Raw genomic sequence first — 22,767 nt, forward strand, 5'->3', positions numbered from 1 at the left:
TGCTCCTTGCAACAACGCCATTTTGCCGCTCACCATATTGGTGTTGTGAAAAGTGCGCGAAACTGACCGGGGCTGTCGGAACACTTTCACAAAGGGACTTCAGCCAGAGTCACGGAAACAAAGGCGACAAATGGTGCCCCGTGTGAGGAAGTCTCACTTGTGAAAGTGTGACAGCTGGCTGCGGGACGGCCGCAGGAGCTTGCCGTGGTAAGGCGGCGGAAGAGCCAGAGGGGCTGATCCCCTGGGGCTAAGAGCAGCGCTGCGAAGTTATCCCACCACAGCAGCTGGTGGAAGGTCGCGGAGGGTCTGATTTCCCTGGGCGACGATGGAATCCGTCATTAAGGTACTATATCAAGCTTGTAAAACATACTGCGGGAAAACCACCCCTTGTAAGAACGAGGTGGCCGCGGTCCTCTCTTTTCTTGAAAAGGAGGGACTTCTCTCTTTTCCTTATGAAATTTATGACTCCGGCAAGTGGGACTCTTTGACATTAGCGCTCGCTCAGAGAGCTATGTTGTCCCAAGGGGCGTTGGTGCTTAAATTTTGGGGTTTGATTCAGGGGGCTTTGAAGGCAGCGAGGGAAGAAAAGACTGCTCAAAACCTTGCCAGAGATCTGTTGGGTTTGGATCCGGGCGGGGGGGGGGGGGTGTCACCACAGGCAGGAGACTCCGACCCTTCAAGGATCTGCCCCAAGACAAGACGGCACTGGAGGCACCGACTGCGCCAGAAACGTCAACATCGGAAAAGAAGAAGGAAGAGTCGCCATCATCCCCGACAGCTCCACCCCCCGTATCCTCTCCTGTACCCCTCTTTGTGTGGCTTTCATCAGGGGGAGGATCCTACATGGGGAGGGAAAGGGGCCGAACGATTGCTGGCTGCGGCTTTGCCCTCAGGGGCCGAGCGATTGTTGGTTGCGGCTCTGCCCCGCCACCCGTTCCGCCTTCCCAAACGGCCTCATTCCCAGCTAATCTGGGGAGAGGGACTTTATTTATCGACTGGGGCCGGGTAAGGGAGGAGATGAGAATGGCAGAGCTTTTGGATGATTATAAGGCATTCCCTGTAGAGATCAGGGGACAGGGGACCTGTTTGGATTCCTTTAGATCCAAAGGTGGTAACTCGCCTTGCTGAGACAATAGGGAAGAAGGGTTTACGGTCGCCTGCTACACTCTCTGCATTGGAGGCAATTATGGCTCCGGGACCTTTGCTTCCATATGACGTAGAGGGCCTCATGCAGGTGATACTCGAGCCAGCGCAGTGTATGTTATGGAAGGAAGAGTGGTCAGCACAGCTCAGGGCTGTAGTCGCTGCAGCGACACATAACCCACGACACCCAGCAAATGGTAGGAAACAGGGAGAGGTAACTAATCTGACACGGTTGTTAGGGTATGGGGAAGGGATGACAGGGTCCTCCGAGGGCCAGTTCAGACGCCTTCGCCCAGGAGAGCTGATAGCGTCCACAGAAGCAGCTCTGACAGCCTTCAGAAGGTTCTCAAGGACAGCTGAACCTTCTGCTCCCTGAGCAGAGATAGCCCAGGGTCCATCTGAGTCATTCTTGGATTTTGCCAATCGATTGATTCGGGTGGTAGAAGGCTCAGATCTGCCAAAGACTGTCCATAATGCAGTAATCATGGACTGTCTTAAACAGAAATCACACAAAAGTGTTAAGGATCTTATTCGAGCTGCTCCCGACGACCTCAATACTCCGGGAGATATCATTAGGTATGTACTAGAGAAACAGAACAACGCCCTCACCAATGACGGATTAGCAGCAGCGTTAGTAGCGGCGATGGCCGTGAGAGAGGATCAGAGTAAGGGACTGTCTTTTAAGTGTGGTCAGTTTGGTCACTTCAGAGCCCAATGCCAAGCCCCTGGGAGACAGAAAGGGGAAGCAGGGCCAGACCAGACCTGCCAAGCCTGTGGGAGATCAGGGCACGCTGCGCCAATGTTGGAAGTTTGTCATATTGCTGCAGGGAAACGAGGATGGGAGGGTGCCTTAAGCCCAGGGCCCCTCCCCCGGACCACCAAATGGGCCAGCCAATGCAACCCCGCCTACCCTAGGTTGGAGTCTCGTACCTCAGTGAGCCCCTTGCCCACAGTGACGTTAACCATGGGAATGGGAGAGCGCCCCTTAGGCAGGATCATGCTTACGTGTGCGGGGAGCGTACCTTCTTGCAGGTCCCCTGAGGAAGAGAACACCGCAAATATGCCCTCAGCTATGGTGACTAAGATCTCGTCTGCACCTTCGGCACCCCCCTTCACCCCCCCCCCTCGGCTTCAGCTTCGCATAAACAAGTAGAAGAAGGCGTTTAACTGTCTGCGCTTTTATCTTGCAAAACGGCTCAAGTGCAGGAATGCAAGGTCGTTGAACCCCCCCCCCCCTCCCCCCCGTATCTAAGACAACCGCTGTCTTTGCATAATCTAACACCACCTGTGGGGGCGTTAGAGAGAAGTGAGCTGGGATGGGACACTTGCTGTCTCCTCTCGAGAGGTGGGATGCAGTTACGCCCAGGGGGGTGGGGACTGCAGGCAAGGCTCAGGTACGGATTGGTCAAAAGTTAGGGAGGCGGTAAAAGAAAAAACAGCAGAGAGAAAGGGAAGCAATGTAATTTACAGGCGCTGGGATGATAGTGTCTGGCCAGCACTGTCCACCCTGACTGCGCCTGGAGGAGCAGGTGGCGTCCGGCCGGCGCCCTCTGCTCAGGTTGCACCCAATGGAGAAAGAAATAACGATAGTCTCCGGACCCACTCTCTGCCGGAGTGTTCAGACCCATTGACTCGACAAGATTGAGTGCGTATACAACCAATCAGAAGCCTCTACAACAGTCAGTGCTTGATCAAAGGGAGATGGGCACAGTGGGAGCAGTGCGGAGCCCGCAGCTTCCAGCTGTGACTGAACAGGATAGCGAAAGGAGAGAGGTGAATCTGCATTTAGGAGTTAAGAGAGATGCACTAACAGATTGTGGGAAGTTTAGATCTAGCCTGATAGAGGAAGGAAAGCATGAGAGACCTTCCTGATAGTGGCGAACGATAACAGGCCCAGAAGGGGTACCCCTTGATCCGAAAGGCATCACACACCTGATAGATTGTGCAGAGAAACAGGGATTGAAATCACTCCTCGCTTTAAATGCATTAGAATTCCTGACAGCATTAGGTCTTCTCTTTCAGCATGTAACAAATCTGATGTGCATGGTGCTTAAGGCAGTCAGGTTTCCCTGAGCATGGGAGAGATGTCGCAGCAGGTGAAGAAGGCGAGGACTTGGGACGTGACCTCCCCCTGCTCAGCGGTGTGAGACCTGCATCGTGATTTGCGCACCATGCTTCATGAACTGTAACATTTAAGTAATCAATGACTGGTATTCCAGTGTACCATTCTATGGTATTCTCTGGAATACCATAGGCTTCAGGAAAGATTGTAACTGGGCTCGCGTACGCGCTGTAACAGATGTTTAACTCTATTCTGTATTCAGTTATAGTTGTATTAGGTCTAATATTAATACGCTTTACGCTTATAGTCATATTATATAGGTGTATAGGTTTATTACATAGATAAGTATAGTGTATGCTGAGATGAATGACTCATCGCAAATGCTAAGACGAACGAATCAGCATCGTCTAAGAATGCAGTATATAGCTTTATGTAGAACTCACGCTTAAGACATTAGGATTATTAGGTTAATAGGTTATAGGGTTATTAGGGTAGGATTATTTGGCGCGTTGCAATGTAACGGGGCAACACTTAACTGAGAGGACGATGGCATGTATAGGCGTAATGCGGGGATTTCGGGGTGCGCGTGATTAGGGTCCTCTCAGGTTGTAGTAGATTGGCCTGTGCTTAGGGAGGGGGAAACGTAGTCAACTGAATGGGCTGTGGCAGTTGCCAGGGTCCACAGGGGCCCCTTGGCCCTCGGGAAACCATGGCAACAAATGTCTTGAAAATAAGAGAGAAGAACAGGTTAGACCAAATTAGGAGGAAACAAGACATGCCACATGTCCATTGGTCAGAGGTAACTGTAGTAGCCCAAAGGCACGGGGAAAGCTTTAAGGGTGTGCTCCTTGCAACAACGCCATTTTGCCGCTCACCATATTGGTGTCGTGAAAAGCGCGTGAAACTGACCGGGGCTGTCGGAACACTTTCACAAAGGGACTTCAGCCAGAGTCGCCGAAACAAAGGCGACACTCTTGTCTCACAGTATTCTGTGTATTTACAACACTAGTCAAATTGCTTATGTGAAATTAAGTACAAAGACCTTCGTGTAGGACACTGAATGCTTCTCAAAATACAGCCAGACCTGGCTCAAAGAGTCCTTGATCATTCAGCTCTAACTAACATCATTTCACAATCAATGAATTTATTGCCTACCTGCGCAAAGTGGGAGAGGCCACGTCAGGGTACTTGGCTCCTTGCTGGTGAGTACTTTGAGCTCCACTAGAAGCAGTCTGTGATGCAGGGTTCACTTTAACAGAATTACATGAGGCCACGCTTTCGTTGTCAGACGAAATCCCTTTCTCTTTATCAGTCTGATTGACTAATCCTGGCAGAGAGCTTCCAAGAATTACCTTGGCAGGCTCTCTCATTTTAGGGACAGGCAACCCAGCTGATTTGCTGCTTATGTTGCAGTCTATGCTACTAGTGCTAGATCTATTCCCAGCTCCACTTCTGCTACTTGATTTACTGGGCCTGGGTAAACTACGATACTGAAGGTTAGTTCGAGCACTGAGCGCTAAGTAGCCATCATCCTGGTTCTGTGAGCCATCAACACTAGTCTTCCGACCAGCGGTCCTACCCATGAGTCCGGACGACTTTGGGATTTTTCCCAGAGTAGCTGATCTGCTGGTGATAGTTGCCCCACTGGCAGTAATTATGGTCATGCCTACGGCTGACCCGCTCTGTTTCTTAAATCCGAATGCATTAGCATTAGCAGCAGTTGCTCTAGAGTTACTTGTGGGAAGCTTTTTGGATTCATCACCACTGCTGCGTCCTGCATCTGATGGGGAACGTTTAACATGTCCAGCCTTAGGAGATAGTCTACCCTTCTCTGATACCTTGGCGTCATCAGTTTTCCCTACAAAAATAGAAAAAGAATTCTAATATTTAATGACTTGAAAACAGCAAGCAAATGATGAAACTCAAAGCAGCATGAAAAGCAAAAGCGTGCTAACCACAAGAGTGTGGTTAAAACTATGATCTAGTCTGCACTGAACTTAAAAGCCACTCTAGTGAGTTATACATGCAGACTTGCCAGAGAAAGTATATGGGGTGTTTGCCCTTGATAGCATGGAAAACAGAACAAACTTATGTAATAGTGACAGATTAGAAAAAAAATATAGCGCTCTGCAGCTACCACAGACTGATCCCCTTTTATCATCAGAAATAAGTTGTGTCAGGCAATCAATTATTTTCCTAAAATGTATTTTTCAAGAAAATAAGTAGTGACTTCAACTTTTTTGTGTGGACACAATCAAATAAGAGGCATTAACTTACATTACTTGCTTATGTAACTTCACTCATTTTTCATTCACACATCTGCAAGTGCTAAAATCAACTCTAAATTTACGAGAAAGCCCAGAACTAAAAGGTGTTTTAGTATAAATTAGCATGCTGGTTTAGTACTGGAAAAACAAAACAAAACAAAAAAAACCTCTCCTCAACCACATACACTGTATATTCTGAACGTTAATCACGACTTCAAAAGCTAAAATTACATTATTTATGCTTCATATGTTAATACTATGCCCAAAAAATAGTTTGGCTTAAGAACAGGGTTGTCTTGAAAACAAGTTTCTCAGTGTACAACTACAAAATATTCATTTTAAAATGAACGGGAACAGAAATGTGGACGTACAAGTTGCTGTACAGGTTAAAAAAAATACCTAAAAATAAAAAGACAGGATTACCTGAAGTTCAGGTTCTACTTCTATCAAGAATTCAGCCTGTTTCCCTACTGATCACCTTTTTTTTTTCTTTGGCTTGTTTACACCTTTCTCACCTGTTCCAGGTGTCTTTAATGTGCCCGAGGTGGTTGAAGGTTTAGTCCTTGGTGTGGTAATGCCAACCTGAGCCGACATGCCCCGTCGCCAGGAACCCGTCTGCGAAATAACAGCGTTCTTCCTACCAGAAGTGCTTTTATCAGATTCATCAGACACATCAGAGGGATTCCTCCTCCATTTGGATCCTTGCTCCATTTTTATGCCACTGTCGGATCCTCCATCTGATTTCTTGACTTCATCGCTGGACCATAAGGAATTCCGCTCGACCTGGGAATGCTTTTCTGCATCAGTCTAGGACAGATAATGAATTATAATAGAACCTTCACAGCACATCTTCCTTTTGAGCAGCTTCATAAAAGAGAATTATTAAACCAATTAATAAAGGTAGCACTCATCTCTGAGTACCAATAAATGCAACATGCCACTGAATAGGAAAAGTCACAGTAAGAAAAGAACCCCAACAACGGTATATCTTTTCTAATGCGGTAGGGATAGACATACAAAAACACACAAGTTGTTCCCTTTAGAACAAATAAATAAATAAAGAACTAGGAAAAAGAACTTGGTTTATAAAGGATACATTCAGCCCTGTGCCATTTATAATCCCCCTCTCAAATTTCTCAGGAACCCTTTACAATGCAATGCCAAAAAATCATTTTGAACCTGTGCAGCTAGCTTTCCTTTTTTCCTGCTGCTTTTCTATCTCTTGTCTGGCAATCTGATCTCCAGAGCATGATGAGGCAGCTTTTTGAACAGATCTGAAGATGTGGAATGCTGTTAATATGCTAGGAAGACACCCAAGAACTGAAGAAGAATGAATCCCTCTCAACTTTCTAGCAACACTCAAGTCTGTCTCAAATACACAAATTACATCAGTTTTTCAACCAGCTCTTACAAACTGTTTTTCCCTATTCTTTGAACAGACTGATTGTGCTGCCAGTCTTCTATTGAGAATTTAGCAAAGATGTCAAACAGAGAATTTTCTCATGTGCAAACTTTTGCCAAATTCTCAGAAGCTCTTAAATGAATTCTATTACCACATATGTGAAATATATTTGCTCTGTACTAGCTTTTCCTATTGGCAACGATTACTATTAAAATTATCCTTTTAGAACTCCTCAAATGATGTTGATTAATTTAGTATTTAATTTAGGAATACCACAATCAACTTTTGTGCTCAGGTACAAATGACCTGCTCCAGTTAAAAACGTCATAATGCTCTCCCAACATGACATCATGGGTTGGTGATTGTACTAGATTACTTTAGTGGTCTTTTCCAACCTTAATGATCACAAAAGAGCCTGCCAATTCAATATCTAATCATGAAGTCCTCCAGTAAGACTCAGTGAATTTTTGGAAGCTGCTGAGTACGATACTCAGCACTGTGCAGCAGTAGAAGGGTAATAATACTTGAAATTGTTTCCAATGCCACAAAATATCATAAAGCTCATGATCTTTTCCTCTCTTTGAATAAGCAGAAAATCACAGCATATGAAAGGACGCGTGATAATGTATCGTGCTTACAGCAAAATACTGTACTTTAAAGTTTGTAAGGTATGTTTCAACTTCATTACTTCCCTTTTCTTACCAGATCACATCATAGGTATAACAGAAATTAGGGGGGGTATGGTTTAATTTTTTCTGAGTTTTACTGTCACTGCTTTTCTTTTTTTTAAAGCCAGAAAACTAGTCTAAGTGATCAGTGTGTGAAAGATGACGCCACACATCAGAGTGGTCTTTTTTTCAGTATGTGGGTTATTTATCTACATTTATCTAGGTACTGAGCCATTAGCCTAATGAGCATTTGCTGAGGTATTGATTTAGATACTTTTTTCTTGTTGCATTTTCTTCATGTTTTTCAAATTTTATTTCCTAGACACTCAATTCAAAGAATGCCACTTAACATAGCACAGAGAGAAACACTGCCTTCTAGCTTTCTCCTTTTTGTATGGTTGGAACACTTTGGGATGGCTACCTTTCACTGCAAGAACATCAGTAGGTTTGTAACACATGTGAGTATTTCTGTGTCTGGAGTTTCTCTAAAATCATCATTTATGAAAATATCCCCTATTCTCACACATCTTGGAAGAGAGTATAGGCAAGAAACAACAAACAATCAGCCTACAAAACAATCCCGACATCATCCCTCACATGTTGTTGTTAATGCCTCACTTCAAATACCTTGCCTGGAATTGCGTATTTATGCTGTACACATTTGAGAGCAGGAAATACACCTACTTGCTAGTAAAGGCTTTATTATAGCTTTGGTTGACTATGAAATGCTCTTGTGCTTTCCTTTTCCCCGCTTCACATCTGTAACAACAGTAGAATCTCAACACAGTAAACTGCACTACAGCAGGTCCTCTCTCTCCACTCTCTTCAGTTCTACTTCATCTCCCACTCATACTTTTTTTTCCAATATCTTTTCCCCAGCTTTTGAAACGTGCACGTTTACCTCTGAGCTCCTTGGCCAGAGATGTTTGCTTAATGGTAAACAATGAGAACAGCACAGAAACATGACTAAGGAATCAAAGGCAAAACATGGTGAAACCTGGCTTCCAGTTTCAGCAGAAACTCCACCCACCTGAAAGGCCTGGATTAGGTGAAAGTGGAAAACTCTGCTGCAGGACACAGCAAGACATGCAGCACAATAAATCTATTCTCTAAGCTGTAAACAGATCAAATCCATCTTTGATCCAATGAAACTGGAAGTCATCTTGGTCCAACAGTTTAAAGATGCTGCTGTTTTCTATTTAAAGGAATTGCTTCCTTTCCTTCTTGTGATCTCTGTATGATTATGAGAACAAGTTTACGACTGAATCTCCCCTTCTATCTTGTCAAATAAGTTATTTTCAAATGCCCACCAATGTCTTCATCTCTCTTTGCAATATATGTATGATGTGACCTTAACGGCACTCTATGCAGTGCTGTATTAAAAGGTAAACCAATCAAGTCTCTGCAATGCTTGGGAAAAATTTACAGCGCTGCAAAAGCAGTGTAGCTATGTTAAGTGGGTTAGTGTTTGGCATAAGCCAACACCAGAACAGACTGCACAGTGAGGTTGTGGATGCCCCCTCCCTGGAAGCACTTAAGGCTAGGCTGGATGGGGCTTTGAGCAACCTGGTCTAGAGAGAGGTGTCCCTGCTATAGCAGGGGGTTTTGAATTGGATGATCTCTAAGGTCCCTTCCAACCCAAACTGTTCTGTGATTCTATGATAACCAGAGCAAGACATAGTGCCATGGTAAGGTAAATTCTGGTTCCCTTCCCTGGCTTGTTCAGAATCAACTTGAGAACACCTCCACATCACTGCTACCAAAGGGGACTACGATAATCAGTGTCTATAAACATTAAGTCATGGCCGTTTCTAGGGCCTGGTTCTCAGAGATGAACAAAATACATCTTCTTCTGCAGATGGAGGTATTCAGCAGTTCTGAAAATCAGTTTCTTAGCAGAGACCTTCTTTTCTACTGTGAGCATGTCCTGTTCATTGCAGAGTAACTTGCTGATTTTATCAGTAGACACTGACATGTTAGGGCTCTCCCCCTTTGATGAGCTGTCTTATTTGTCTGAACTCCCAGCTGCACATGTGTTAGCTTCCACTCCCTCTGTAATTATCTGAAACCCAACTTCTGTACCACCTCAAATAGATGCGGTAGCTTAAAAGTTAAGTGCCTGCTATTTACAAGAACCAAAGCAATGGATCACCTGAGAAGAAAAGTCTGCATCCCTGTGCAGATGTGTACCAGTCCTTTGTGGCTTACCAAGCAAGGGAATGCAAACCCTGGCACAGGTCACCATACTCAAGACAAGGCAAAAAAAGCATATATGCAGCAGTCGTTATTGTCATGAGCAGTGAGGACTACTTTGGGCAACAAAAAACAGCCCTGCAAGATGCACATGGTTCCATCACTCCCTGTTATCTCCATACCCCTGGCTGACAAGAACAGGATTTTTTTTTGTTGTAGTTAAATGAAAACAAAGTATTTTATGGATAATAATCTGCAGTTAGTAGTACCTAGAATAAACAGTTTCAGTCATGGAAACTGAGGAGAGAAGCAGTTAACAGATATAAATCAAAGAACTGTAAACAAACCCGTACATTTTGGCTCCCAGTTCCCTCTTCTAATGGCTACGCTCTTTACAAGCTTTAGCTCATCTCCTTCTGGCCTATGCTATAGGTCTGCATTCTTTTGGATGCTGTGATAGTTGTGGAGGAGGAAGAGAAGCTCAACAACACAGATTTTGATCTCTTAGAGGTGTTTCCAAGAATCTGATCCATCAGAAGATACAAGTCAAATGAGTTTCTATTTTTTTTTCTTAGTTTAATATTTAATCACGTCTCCTTTTTCCTCCTTTTTTTCTTCCCGACTGTATTACAATGTTGAGATATTAACAATTGTCAAAAAAAATTTGAGTTGCCTACGTTATTGCCTCTGTTAAGATACTGAAAAACATGCTTGATACACCTTAACTCCTCTCAACTTGTACAGGACTTGCATTAGCAGTTTCGAGCACACATGAAATCACTGATACACAACCAGAGGCTAACTGGGAATCTTTAATGTAGGCTCAAATATGCACTATGGCAAGGGAACAAAGAGTAAATATATGCTTGCACCACAGTCCTGCAGGCAGAGTAAGACTTCACAGCAACCACACTTCTACATTAGAACAGGTATTAAAAGCAAATTTAGGGTCCAGTTACGAAAAGAAAGAAGAATAAAATAAGAAAGAAAGAGAAGAGAAAGTTGTCTATCCTTCCTTCTCTACCTCCTGCAGTGCTGAGTCACTGCAGGGCAGTAGCTTTGACATATATACATGTAGGTTGCTCATGGACACAAAATTTATCTTCCTATGAAATGCTGCTGGGAATAGTAAGCCTGAAGTAATGTGCAGCCCCAGAAGTTACAAATAATTTATTTCATTTGCCTAGTACATGCACATTTCCGATGGGAGTGCAAATAATCTTTAACCTTCACGTTGACTTACTCAAATTCTATTCTTTGAAAAAAACGTAACATCCTTTTCTAGGAAGAAAAATCCCATCTACTAATGCATGTTTTATATACAGCAGTCCTGTTACGAAGGAAAAAAAACATTTGTTGCCATAACACCACAGCAGATATTCCATGGATAACACACAGAGAGGAAACATTCATAAATGCCACATACGATGGTTGCTGCTGCCTGACATTTCCTTTTCAGCAACACCCACTGCATTGAGGGCTGTGCATGTGTTCAGTTGGTCAAGTACATGGGAAAGGGGAAGGTGGTAAAGACACATAAAAAATATTAGCATGGACTAATTTACAATCTGGAGCTTAGTTTTGGTGAAGTATGGTGCTTAGCATCAGTCAAAACAACAATATTTCTTGGCATTCTTAATGTTTTTCTCAATCAGTTTCCAAGTTTTTCAGTCTGCATCGCTGAAAGGCTGTAAAGACAGCTGCAAATTAGAACAAGGTTACTGTTTAACGGAAAAATATTCATGCATTTAATTGTTGTTCTGTCAGGAAATAGTATCTGTGAAGGCATGAATAAGAGTTCATCCAACTTAAGACAATAATATTGATTGTATGAGAAAATAATAAACATCAGTGTTACTCTTTTACTTTACCTGTGCATCTAAGTTTTTACGGGAGGAGGCAGGTGTGTTGGCGTAAGAGCTGATAGAGGAGCTGGTATTAATGTCATCAGTGCTGAGATTATCTATGGTGTCACTGATTCCACTGCTGACAGAGCTGCTGTCATCCCAGCTGGGGAAAAAACAACACAACAAAGGAAGAAAACATGGGTCAAAAGACAAAACATAATTCAAAAGAAAATTATTATTTCTTCAAGCTGTATCCTACCGCTGGTTGCCAGGTGAAGATGGGCTCATAATTTTTATAACTTACCTTCATTAGAGAACAAGTCCAAGTTCATGCAGCTCATTGATCTTGCTGTTGCTACGCAGCCTACTCTGCCATTGTGAAGTTGGCAGCACCTATGATGTCATTCTTCTCACTGGCTCATTGAAAGTCTGAGCAAACAAACCTTGAAGTGACCCTTGGAACAATGCCTACAGTCCCGCACGGGGGAAGGTGTTGGCAGCAAGGTGTGTGTGGGATCATCACAGCCATGATGCAGAGATGGAATGCAAAGGATCTCAGAGCAATCTTTTGCACTTGGCTGTTACACAACATGCAACTTAGATCTACAACTCACAGCACCAGTGGTTTCAGAAATGTTTAGAAAATAGACAGTTGCTATCAACTGAAAGTTTGAAAGAATACCATTGTCCAGACAGCACATAATCCTCCTGATCTGTGCAACACATCATCTGCAAGCCCAGTACCCAGCCAGTCGCCAAGCAGCAGAAGACCACCCAATGAACTCCTCCTTTCTCAAACTTTCCTTCTGCAAGTTGTCATGTGGTACAGAATATGCCTTTGGCCACTCCCTGCTCCTTATGCCCACCAGCCCCTTGCTGGCAGGACAGGAGGAGAAACAGAGAAAACTAAAATGGCCTTGGCTCTGTACAGTGCTACTCAATAACATCCAGGAACATCGGTGTGTTATCAACATTGTTTTTCTCCTCAAACCAAAACAGAACATCATACCAGATGGGATGAAGAAAAACTCAGTCCTGCTGAACACAACAGCTAACTACGGCTGGAAATGCATAAATACAGATGTTACACATTTTTCAGAAAATTCAGGGAATTTGCACAGTTTCACCAGCAGCACACCTTGCACAGAACATCAGCTGCAATAGGGACATTGTGTACCTGCAGGAATGGTTACTGCTTGCAGCTGCTTTTTCCTACTGCCTTGTTTCAAGCAATGGTACTCACCAACCTGCCAGTAGGGTCATTTGAGAGAATTTTTCCTGCATCACCTCAGATGCAGCCAGCTTGGCTGCTCACATCAACATTTAAGGAGCCTGACTGATGTTGCCCTGAGGAACCCTTGCTCTGCTGGCCCAAACTGTACCCTGTAGCAGGACAGGGACACTGAGGGACTGGTGCTTGCTAGGGCTCAGCACCACCAAGCATTGCCACTGGTCTATTTCAGTGGTGAAGCTACGTTTCCAAGGAAGGCTACAATCTTTGTCTAGATTTTCCTTTACCTGTACATTTTTGAAGAGGAAGCTGATCTAATAGAAAACAGAGGTAGAAGCTAAAAGGAAGCTCCTAACACAACCTGAGTCTCCTTGCAGCTGGCTAAACCAGCCAGCCAGCTTCTATGTGACAGCTTTCAATTTTTAGAAACAGACCCTATATATTTCACATCAGAACCTGTAACACAGAGCTATTACAACTCTCTGTCTGCCAGCAAGATGGCATTCAGTCCTCATTCCTAAAAAGCTACCCAATATGCACTCCAGATATAGTTACTTTTCCAGCGGGGGTGGGGGAGTGAATTCTTTATCTTCATAAAGAACAGAAATGTTACATTGCTGAGCATTTGCCACCCTTAGCCATCGCAGGCCCCAGTTCAGCAGTGTCTAAAAAACGCATCTCATTTCAATTGCAAGCAGTTTTACTGCTATCAGCCAGTCCCATCGACTTCAGTCGGGCAATCTCAGGCAATATGGAAATATGTAAGTGCCCTCCTGAACTGGGACATGTGCTGAATGACAAAGGTGGAAGCACGCATCTGAATGCACTGATTGCTGTGGCTTCCTCTTAAATACATCCCGGGCTGTACATCTTTCATGTGCTGATGGAGGCTGTGGCCACTGCAGTTTGCATTTTCAAGGGTGCTATCTGTTGCTAGGTTTTAAAAGGTTTAAAAAGCCATCCTGAGATCCACAGAGCTGTACAGTATTTTGGTGGCTGGAAGATAAGCAGTAATGCTCTTGCAGGCATGCTGATCACAGCAAGAAGCAATACTAATGCCAGCCAAGCATCCACCACTCATAGGCAAGACGCTGTTATATCACAGAATCACAGAATCACCCGGGTTGGAAGGGACCTCAAGGATCATGTAGTTCCAACCCCCCTGCCTAGCAGGCTGGAAAGCTGGGCTCGGGTGAACCGAATGAGGTTCAACACGGCAAAGTGCAGGGTTTTGCATTTGGGCCGGAAGAACCCCAGGCACCTGTACAGGCTGGGAGGAGTGGTCCTTGAGAGCAGCTCGGCAGAGAAGGACCTGGGGGTCCTGATGGACGAGAGACTTAACATGAGCCAGCAGTGCGCTCTGGCAGCTCGAAAGGCAAATGGGATCCTGGGCTCCATCAGGAGAGGGGTGGTCAGCAGGGACAGGGAGGTGATTGTCCCTCTCTACTTGGCTCTTGTGAGGCCCCATCTGGAGTACTGTGTCCAGGTGTGGAGCCCTCAGTACAAGAAAGACATTGAGATTTTGGAAAGGGTCCATCACCCCAGTAAGTGTACCAGCCTGTATTTGGTGCAACACACAACGGTGCAGGACACTGCATCTGTCATCAGATGGATGCATTTTCATTGCACACTGCTTTCACAACAACCCTGAAGGTTCTACGTAAATCCGTTCACTTTTGAGTTGGAGCCTTGATGGTTAAAGCCAAAAGAAAGGATGCAGAATGGGGAACCCAACAGCCCTTGTAATTACAGTATGCTTGGTTCCCAGAGCTGTGATAACATCTTTGTAATTTAGCTGGTGTAATTAATAATGGCTGATGTCAGCAAAAGTCTACTCAACCATGACCTGAAGCTGGAATGTTTGGGCTTTCCTTTCTTTGATCAGTTACCTGAAACTTTACTTCGATTACTAAAAACTACATAAAATCTTATAAGTGTATTATACAGGGAAATCATCCAACTATCCTCTTAAAAACCATCCCACTTCTGAAAATAGCTGAAGCAAATGAGGTCAAACAGCTAGTAAAGATGTACTGTCACAGATGAGATGGAGGCAGGGGTGCAGCAAAGCCTTAAGCAGTGCTGAAGATCGGGTGGAGAAGTTTACCATCACAGCCCAATGCTAGCACTTCTGCCTTCCTATGGAAGGTAGAGCCTCTTCCTCCTCATGCTGTCTCTTTTTTTGCAGTAGAAGTAGGCTTTGATGTTATCAGATAGTTACCTAAAGCACACCAAGCTGTCTCCTGCTCCCTACAAGCCCAGCAGTACCCTTGATCAGAGGGAACCCTTCCCTTCCCTTCCCTTCCCTTCCCTTCCCTTCCCTTCCCTTCCCTTCCCTTCCCTTCCCTTCCCTTCCCTTCCCTTCCCTTCCCTTCCCTTCCCTTCCCTTCCCTTCCCTTCCCTTCCCTTCCCTTCCCTTCCCTTCCCTTCCCTTCCCTTCCCTTCCCTTCCCTTCCCTTCCCTTCCCTTCCCTTCCCTTCCCCTCCCCTCTCCTGCCCTCCCCTTGCTGCTCACCCTATCATGACAAACATCTTTGCTAATACGGATCACCCACATAAAGCACTAGGTCAACTACTCCAAGCTGCTTTTTCAAACAGGTTTGCAATGTGGTTAGGCTCAGACTTGTATTTTTCTACAGTCTATCAGTGCTTTCCCATCTTGCATAATCATCATCCACAGAATTGGGTTTTCTCTTGTCAGCTTGGAGGGCACATGAAACTGTCCGAAACCACCGCATGGTCCTCAGGACATACCCCTCACTACAGAAACATTTGCAGCTTGCAAGTCCAAAGAAAAACGTCATTAAAACACCACTCAGTAAAGCTATTGTTAAAGGCTGGAAATCCACCCTTTGCTGCGGATGGGTGTGGATTCTAACATTGCTGGCTCTTCACTCAAAACCAAAATTACAATGAGCTGCTGAAAAATACATTTGTCAAAGACAGGGCCTTGGGGCTCTACAATATTTCAACTGGAAACATGGTAATTATCCTCTTCTACCTAAAAATTTAACTATTTATTAGTTGATAGGAGAATAAAAAAAAAAAAAGATCAAGGTGTAAAATGATTGAAACTTTGCAGCGCCTTCAAAGAACCAAAAGGAAAAATTAAAAAGCCAGAAAAATGTAATTGTGCTATGAAGTGAGATACTAAATACTGTAGTTTCACTGTTTTCTTCTGGGGTTTCCCATAATACTGACATCACTGTCACAAATCCCAAAGCCATATGCAGCCCCTTCCGTGGTTCTCCTCTCAGACTGTTATAAAAGGTGACACCTGTTTGTAGAAGAATGTAGAGCAATCTACTTCAAAAACAGCAAACTCAGTTAATATATGTCACTGGGTTATTAATCACCCACCAACTCTCAGTCTTTGTTGCTCTCTTTTACTAAGTCTTCACGTGCATTTTGAAACAAAACGTTCTGTTTCCAACCAACAGTGGTGCTCAGGGACAGCACTCTTGAAACACGCTGGTAAGTGAGACCATCCAAATTGAAAAGTAAAACAGGAAGGGGGAAACAAATACAGATCAATTCCACCTGTCCTTTCTGGAGCAGAATCCAGTCCCTACACAACATTTCTGGCACTCAGTTAACCTCCTGGAGGTGTGCTGTGTTTAGCATTCATCTGAAATAACATTTCAGGATTCACATTTAAAAGCCCTATTTGTAAAAGAGAATAATTATCAACAGAAAAGTATCAATTTGGGTTCAAAAAATTAGGGAAGAGAAGAGTAGTAGAAGCTAGAAATCTGCACTTTCTTTTTGCTTATTTTTTTAATACCAGTACTAGTAACTGTTTGAACAATAACACTAGATTTTATTTTGCCCTTGACAAGCCACTGCCAAACTTCAAGCGAACACAGCTAAGTGTGCACACATAGGGGCTCCTAAACCCATCCATCTAATCTCAGTATGTTCATCAGTTGACATACTCCAAAACTTCATGAAACAATGTGACTTTCTGCTGAAACTGATCATCTCATGCCATACAGCAGAAATTCCAGTGACAATCTCTTTTGCTCCAAGACACTTCAATTACTCACTATCTACAGCCACTAAATAGAGCAGTCCCAGGGCTGCATTAAGTTGCAAAACGCTTGGCTGGTAGAACTTGTTTTCTGGCCATTGTTCAAAACAATTGTTCCTATGGCTCTACACAGCCTTGGGGTGAGGTGATAAATCAGAGCCTTTGACCCAAATGCTGGATGAACAGTATGGCACAGCTAGCTCTGAAGAATCCAGCTCAAACACTGTAAGCAGCTACTGACCCTTGCTTGTCTCCTGGGCTTGAAACTGTACTTGCAATAACTTTCCTCTTGGACTGCTGCTGGCCCCCCACCTACTGCTCCATCCAAAGCATTCCTGTGCTGAGAAAGCACGACCTGTCCCAGAAAAAAAAAATCATTGTGAAGCATACAGCCCAGCAATGAGACAGTGGCTCTTCAGTGGTCAAGTCAAAGACGCTGGGTTGATGGCTGGCTGAGATGACCTTAGTGGTCTGTTCTCACCTCAAGGATTCTATGACAACCCTATGATTCAGCTAAGGACTTGGCTCAGTTCCCTGTGTTCTCCCCTCCAGCAGCAGAGCCAGGAATCCACAGCCAAGCACCAGAGGGATGCGCAGATGCAGCTCACAGCTGCAGCGTGCTCTTCTCTCCCTTTGGCCCCGGCCAAAGCTCTCTGGGGCTGCAGGGATGAGGCCCAGCGCCCAGAACTGATACCTGGGGGATCGGTCCCTTCCCAGCACAAAGGCACTCTTTAACTCAGCCCCAAGAAGGGCTGGCACTAACTGAAAACACCAAGGCGCTTTCTGAAACAGGTCTGCCATCTGAATGCTCCTGCAGAACTGAATGGGGAGGGTGAGAGCTGAGCAGGTCATGAGAGCTCCTGTTACCTGGCAGCCTGCTTTGGGAAACAAAGGAAAGATTCATAGCTCCAAAATAAAATAAAAATGGGCTGAAACACAACGAAGGAAAAGGAGAGATTAGCTAAATTCTTAGAGCACTGACGTAACTAAACAGGGGAAGGAAAGGAACGAAGGATAGCGTGGAAACAAAAACATGCAGCAGGCATGTCAATTTCTTGCAGTGAGCAGCACTCAGAGCAGCCTGACCTGGCCTGAGCCCTGCAGCTGCACACCCTGCTCCAGGCTACCTGTCTGCAGCCTGGGCACCGACAGAGCACAGGCAGGAGATGGCTGTATCGCTCCCCAGCCTGTGTGTAATTCCTCCTGCCTGTGCTCCAGCTTTAGCACAAATGCATCTCCTGTAAGGTCAGCACATTGTAATCCTAGGAACATGCAGCACAAAATGATCAGCTGAGGACTTGAAAACAATCTGCAGTCACTACTGAAGTTTTTTGTTACTCAAAACACAACACAAAGCTTCTACGCCAGTGAACGAAGGCAGAAACCTGAGCAGAGGGAACAAATGCCACCCGCAGCATCCCTGGCAGCTGAGCCCACGGCACCAGGACTGCAGGCGTTCACTGCCTCTCTCCCACCGGGAAAGCTGAAAGGCAGTATCTGTCCTTCTTAGGACAGAACTGCAACACCCTCACTAGTGTCCGGTTTATGGCAGGCTTTAAAATTGAGCTTACTTGTAAGAAACTGCAAAAAGGAAAAAGATGAAATGACCTTCAGAGACAAAGAGTTCATCAGGAAGCCAATGCAAATTTGCACAGGAGTGAGAGCTGCACAGTCTGTACTGAAATGTGCAGCCTGTGCTGCGATAATGGCCAGGAACAGCCTCACTCGTGCCTTTGTTTCAGTGAGGAATGAGCTCATTCTTGTTGAGAGATCCTTCTTTTGCTCAGAGAGCAAAGGAGTGTTAAAATATAACAAAGCCCTATAGTTTTCTGCAACTAAAACTGTGTGACATGGAGCGACAACCAGTTAGACTGCGACCTATTAAATAGTCAGTAAAAGTCACAGAATCCCGAAGTAAAGCCAGAAAAAACAAACACAGCAGTAGCTGTCAGTTCTCACATACGGGCTTTCTGATTATTTCATCAAAATATTTGTAACATAATAAAATATACTGACTTTGTGCATTCGGCAAGCCAGATGAAATAGAGAATGCAGGGAGAACACTTCCCGCATTTACTGTGCTCTCTAACACTTTCCCATTGCTGCCAGAATTTAAACGCTGGTCCTGCTCGCACAGAGGTGTAACACAGCACACACAAAGCACAGAAACTCTCTTACCTTGCAATGTTCCTTGGCCAAAGCACTTCTCCACCTTGCTGCCCAAGAAGAATCCCAGGAAAGGGGCTTAGGTTTACTTTACAGGTTGATACCTTCATTAGGCTACCATCTAACACCCTACGGAAGGAAACAGCTTGCAACTTGACTATCTAGGCACAGGCTTTGCAAAGTTGGAGGAAGGCTGTTTTTCAACAGCACCCAGTATGCAGCAGATCTGAAAGACACTGGCAAGTAAAGCCTAGCTAGAAGGTGATCATCAGAAACTTCCCCTAGAAAGAAATCTGATCCCTCAACAAAATTAACCTCTGAAGTGCTGGAAAAGTGAGAGGTCAAGGCTTTGTACTGGTACTAGGTCATCTGTGAAAAGCTGTAACCTGATGGCAGTAAAACAGGCAGACTGGGTGCCTCCAGATCACATACCGTAACGCATGAAGTAAAAGCCCATGTCAGCAATCCTGTACTTGAAGGTACTAAATGACAGTATTTGATCTCAGCTCAAAGCCTACAATCTGTAAAAGTGTATTTCCTAGTCTGTTTTTATAGTCTCACAGAATGAGTCAACTATGTGACTGCTAAAATAACTATGGTTCGCTTTATGAGAATGCAGCAGCATAAAACCAGATGACATACTTCAAATGTTTTAACATCAGATATTTGGAACACTGGTAAAATACAAATGTACACATATACACACATAAATAAAAAATATTTTCAATACAGATCCGCTGGTAAAGACCTTGATATCTTTATTTATTAATAAAGAAACTGGGACAAGATATGTAAGATTTTTCTGTTCAGGGATAAAATACACTAAACATTATTCACAGATGTAAAGCAAGGGACTTGCCACTTGTCTTTAATTCAAGTAGAATAAAGATGGGTGTTTATACATACTTGGTTAATAAAAATGTACCATTTTGAGTACTCAGAACTCTTATTTTAGCCCAATAAAAATGCTCCCTGACAGTATTCTTCCTACATCTCTGCATTTGGCTGTATATGTGGGATCTTTTTTTTTTTTTTTTTTTTTTCTAATATGTGAAACTATGCCAGTTCTATTTAGAATCATAGAATTGCTCAGATTGGAAAAGACCTTAAAGAGCATCAAGTCCAACCACTACCTGACCATCCTACCCTAACTCTAACAACCCTCTGCTAAATCATGTCCCTGAGCACCACATCCAAACGGTTTTTAAACACATTCAGGATGGTGACTCAACCACCTCCCTGGGCAGCCTATTCCAGTGCTTCTGTAAAGAAGTGTTTCCTGATATTCAAACTAAATTTCCCCTGGCACAGCTTGAAGCCTTTTCCCCTTGTCTTGTCACCTGTCACCAGTGAGAAGAGACCAACCCCGCTCTCGCTGCAATCATCTTTCAGGTATTTGAAGAGAGCAATAAGGTCTGCCCTCAGCCTCCTCTTCCCCAGACTGAACAGCCCCAGTTCCTTCAGTCACTCCTCATAGGCCATATTCTGCAAGCCATTCACAAACCTTGTTGCTCTTCTCTGCGGGCAATTTACTGTGGGAAGCAGAACTTAGAGGCACGAATTACCCTTATACTGCACAAACAGAACCTATAAACATCAGAAAACCTGTGAGACAGTGAGAACTGGACTGCCAGTTGCCTACAACCCATGCAGACTCACCATTCATTGGATCTATGGCATAGTAATTGACTCAGTGCAGGGGGTAGCACCTTCAGGCACAGAGCAGGAAATATCCCCCAAAAGTACTCCCTCCCTTTCCCCTCAAAGGGAAATATTATAAACCGAAGGGGAATGGTGATAGTAATGTCGATGATGCAAAACACAGTGGTGTTGGATAGCCATGCCTAGTTGGGAGTAGAAGGCAGCACTGGAACTTGAAGTAGAAGAGGCCAGGAGCCCAAGGCTGGATGGAGAATGAAGGTTCAACATCAGAGTGAGCAGAAGGGTGCTGGTGAGCAAAACAGCAAATATAGATATGTAAAGAAAAAGACAAAGAACTTGACTCTTGCTGAAGTCTACACAGTTGCTAACATTGCCTAATGCACTAACATTCAGCCATAAGGGAATATGCAAATCCATTCCCATTATTACAGTAGCACTTGTTCAGTAAGCAAGAAGCTACATTACTAATCCAGCCAGGGTACGTTGCCCTTGTCCAGGCCACTGATGAGCAAGTGTGTCATGAAAAAGGGATGGGCAGAGAAGACAACACCAGGCTGCAATCCTAGCCTCACCTCAAGAAAACCATCAACCATTCAGCCGGAAGCCAAAGAAAAGAGAGGGAAAGAATCAGCAGAAGTCAACTGCACCAAGATAGTTATTAACTGGGTCCAGCTTGGATATCTCATTTTAAAAAAGAGGCATGTTTTAGCATAATGCTGCCCTTTTGGTTGAAAGAGTTAAAATGTAAGTATTCAAAGGTTATAAAATAATGACTTTGCGCAGAAATTCTTCTGCCAAAACCTTCAAATAAACGAGTTGCAGTCTGAGCTTGCTTTTCTATTCTGGAGTCTATATTTTAGTGGCCACGATGTTACTATAGCAACAAAGACAACTGGTAATTTAGAGGCTGGTGGATGTGACAACTTGCAATTTGGAACAATACTAACAATAAAAGTGGCTTCAGAAAAGCATCATTTAACACAAATGTTTGTGTTTCAAAATGAAAAAGGACGTTCATTTAGTATCTTTTTGCAGCTGGACTATTATCCATATGAAGTTAGTCTAGTGGTGAATGAAAGATAGAAACATGACCCTTTTGCTTTTTGGTACGTCTGTATCTTGCAGTGCAGTCATCCCAGCCCTTTCACAGTGCGTACGTGCCTACATGCAAAGCCGCAGATGCCACTAGCATTGTAGAAGATCAGACAAGAGTCACATAGCTTTTTAAACAAAAGTATTTATTATCCACAATAAAAGCGAGGGTAAACTTACTCATAGACTCACCTCTGCTGAGTTTAACTGCCCTCAAGGTATCTTTTCTAACAAATCCCATGAACTGCTCTTCATTCATTACTAAAATCACAGAGCAGTTGCTAGAAATAACTCTAAGATATCACAGGTACTAAAAAGAATCCCAACTGGAATAGAAAGGCTTTCTTCTAACCTGTCTTCACCAAAAATCTCCCCCCAAACCTGGTGTTTCTTAATTATCTGCTTATAGAGTTGTATAGAAAATTAGCACCCAACTCGCACTAGTGGGTAAGGGCAGCAAGAAATGTTCTAATCCCAAAAATGATGAAATCTGAAATGGCAAGCTAGGGGGAAAAAAAAGCATCAGAACATCCCACCTTTTAAATCAACAGCTACAAATAAAAACAAAATCACCAGATTAAGGTACAGTGTTGCTCTCTATACACTAATCTACAGCCCCTTTGTCCTCCTTTTCCTGGCAGCCCTTCCACTGTAAAGGAGGAGGGATTTTGCAACATAATACCTATAACACTAAATACAGAGGGATATTTCCAAATGAATTTTACATGTAGTAATAATCATAGTTTTATGGGTCAGGAAGTTCAGAAGATTAGTGCGTTATGGCTGCAGTTTATGGAAGCTTTTGTGTTAGAACTTCTGCATAGCAATCGGGTGAGCTAAGCTGTGAACAGCTTTACATTAACTTCTTTTATGGTAGTTAAAGTTTGAGAGAAGTAAAGAGACCCCAGGTATTAATTTATCTAAAGAACAGCTGCTTAGAAAAGACTGCAAAGTGTCCTAATACTCAGTGTAATAAGATCATTGCACCTCCAATTGCTTGTTCTC

The 22,767-nt window shown here is 43.9% G+C and overlaps 1 protein-coding gene across 4 annotated transcripts in view; it reads right to left on the reverse strand.

The window, feature by feature from the left end:
• NAV2 (neuron navigator 2) overlaps window positions 1-22,767 on the reverse strand; it is a 311,161-nt gene that overhangs the window by 43,743 nt on the left and 244,651 nt on the right. For 3 of the 4 annotated variants that reach the window (XM_048948752.1, XM_048948751.1, XM_048948750.1), the window contains 3 exons: window positions 11,607-11,745; window positions 5,988-6,279; window positions 4,361-5,063 (listed from right to left, as the gene is read on the reverse strand). In XM_048948752.1, coding sequence (XP_048804709.1) covers window positions 4,361-5,063; window positions 5,988-6,279; window positions 11,607-11,745 — 1,134 coding nt within the window. Of the gene's footprint in view, window positions 1-4,360; window positions 5,064-5,987; window positions 6,280-11,606; window positions 11,746-19,020; window positions 19,433-22,767 lie in introns of those variants that run through there. The other variant, XM_048948753.1, reaches the window with a different exon arrangement.

This window comes from Lagopus muta, chromosome 6 (assembly GCF_023343835.1).
Source record: "Lagopus muta isolate bLagMut1 chromosome 6, bLagMut1 primary, whole genome shotgun sequence".
NCBI lineage: Eukaryota > Metazoa > Chordata > Aves > Galliformes > Phasianidae > Lagopus > Lagopus muta.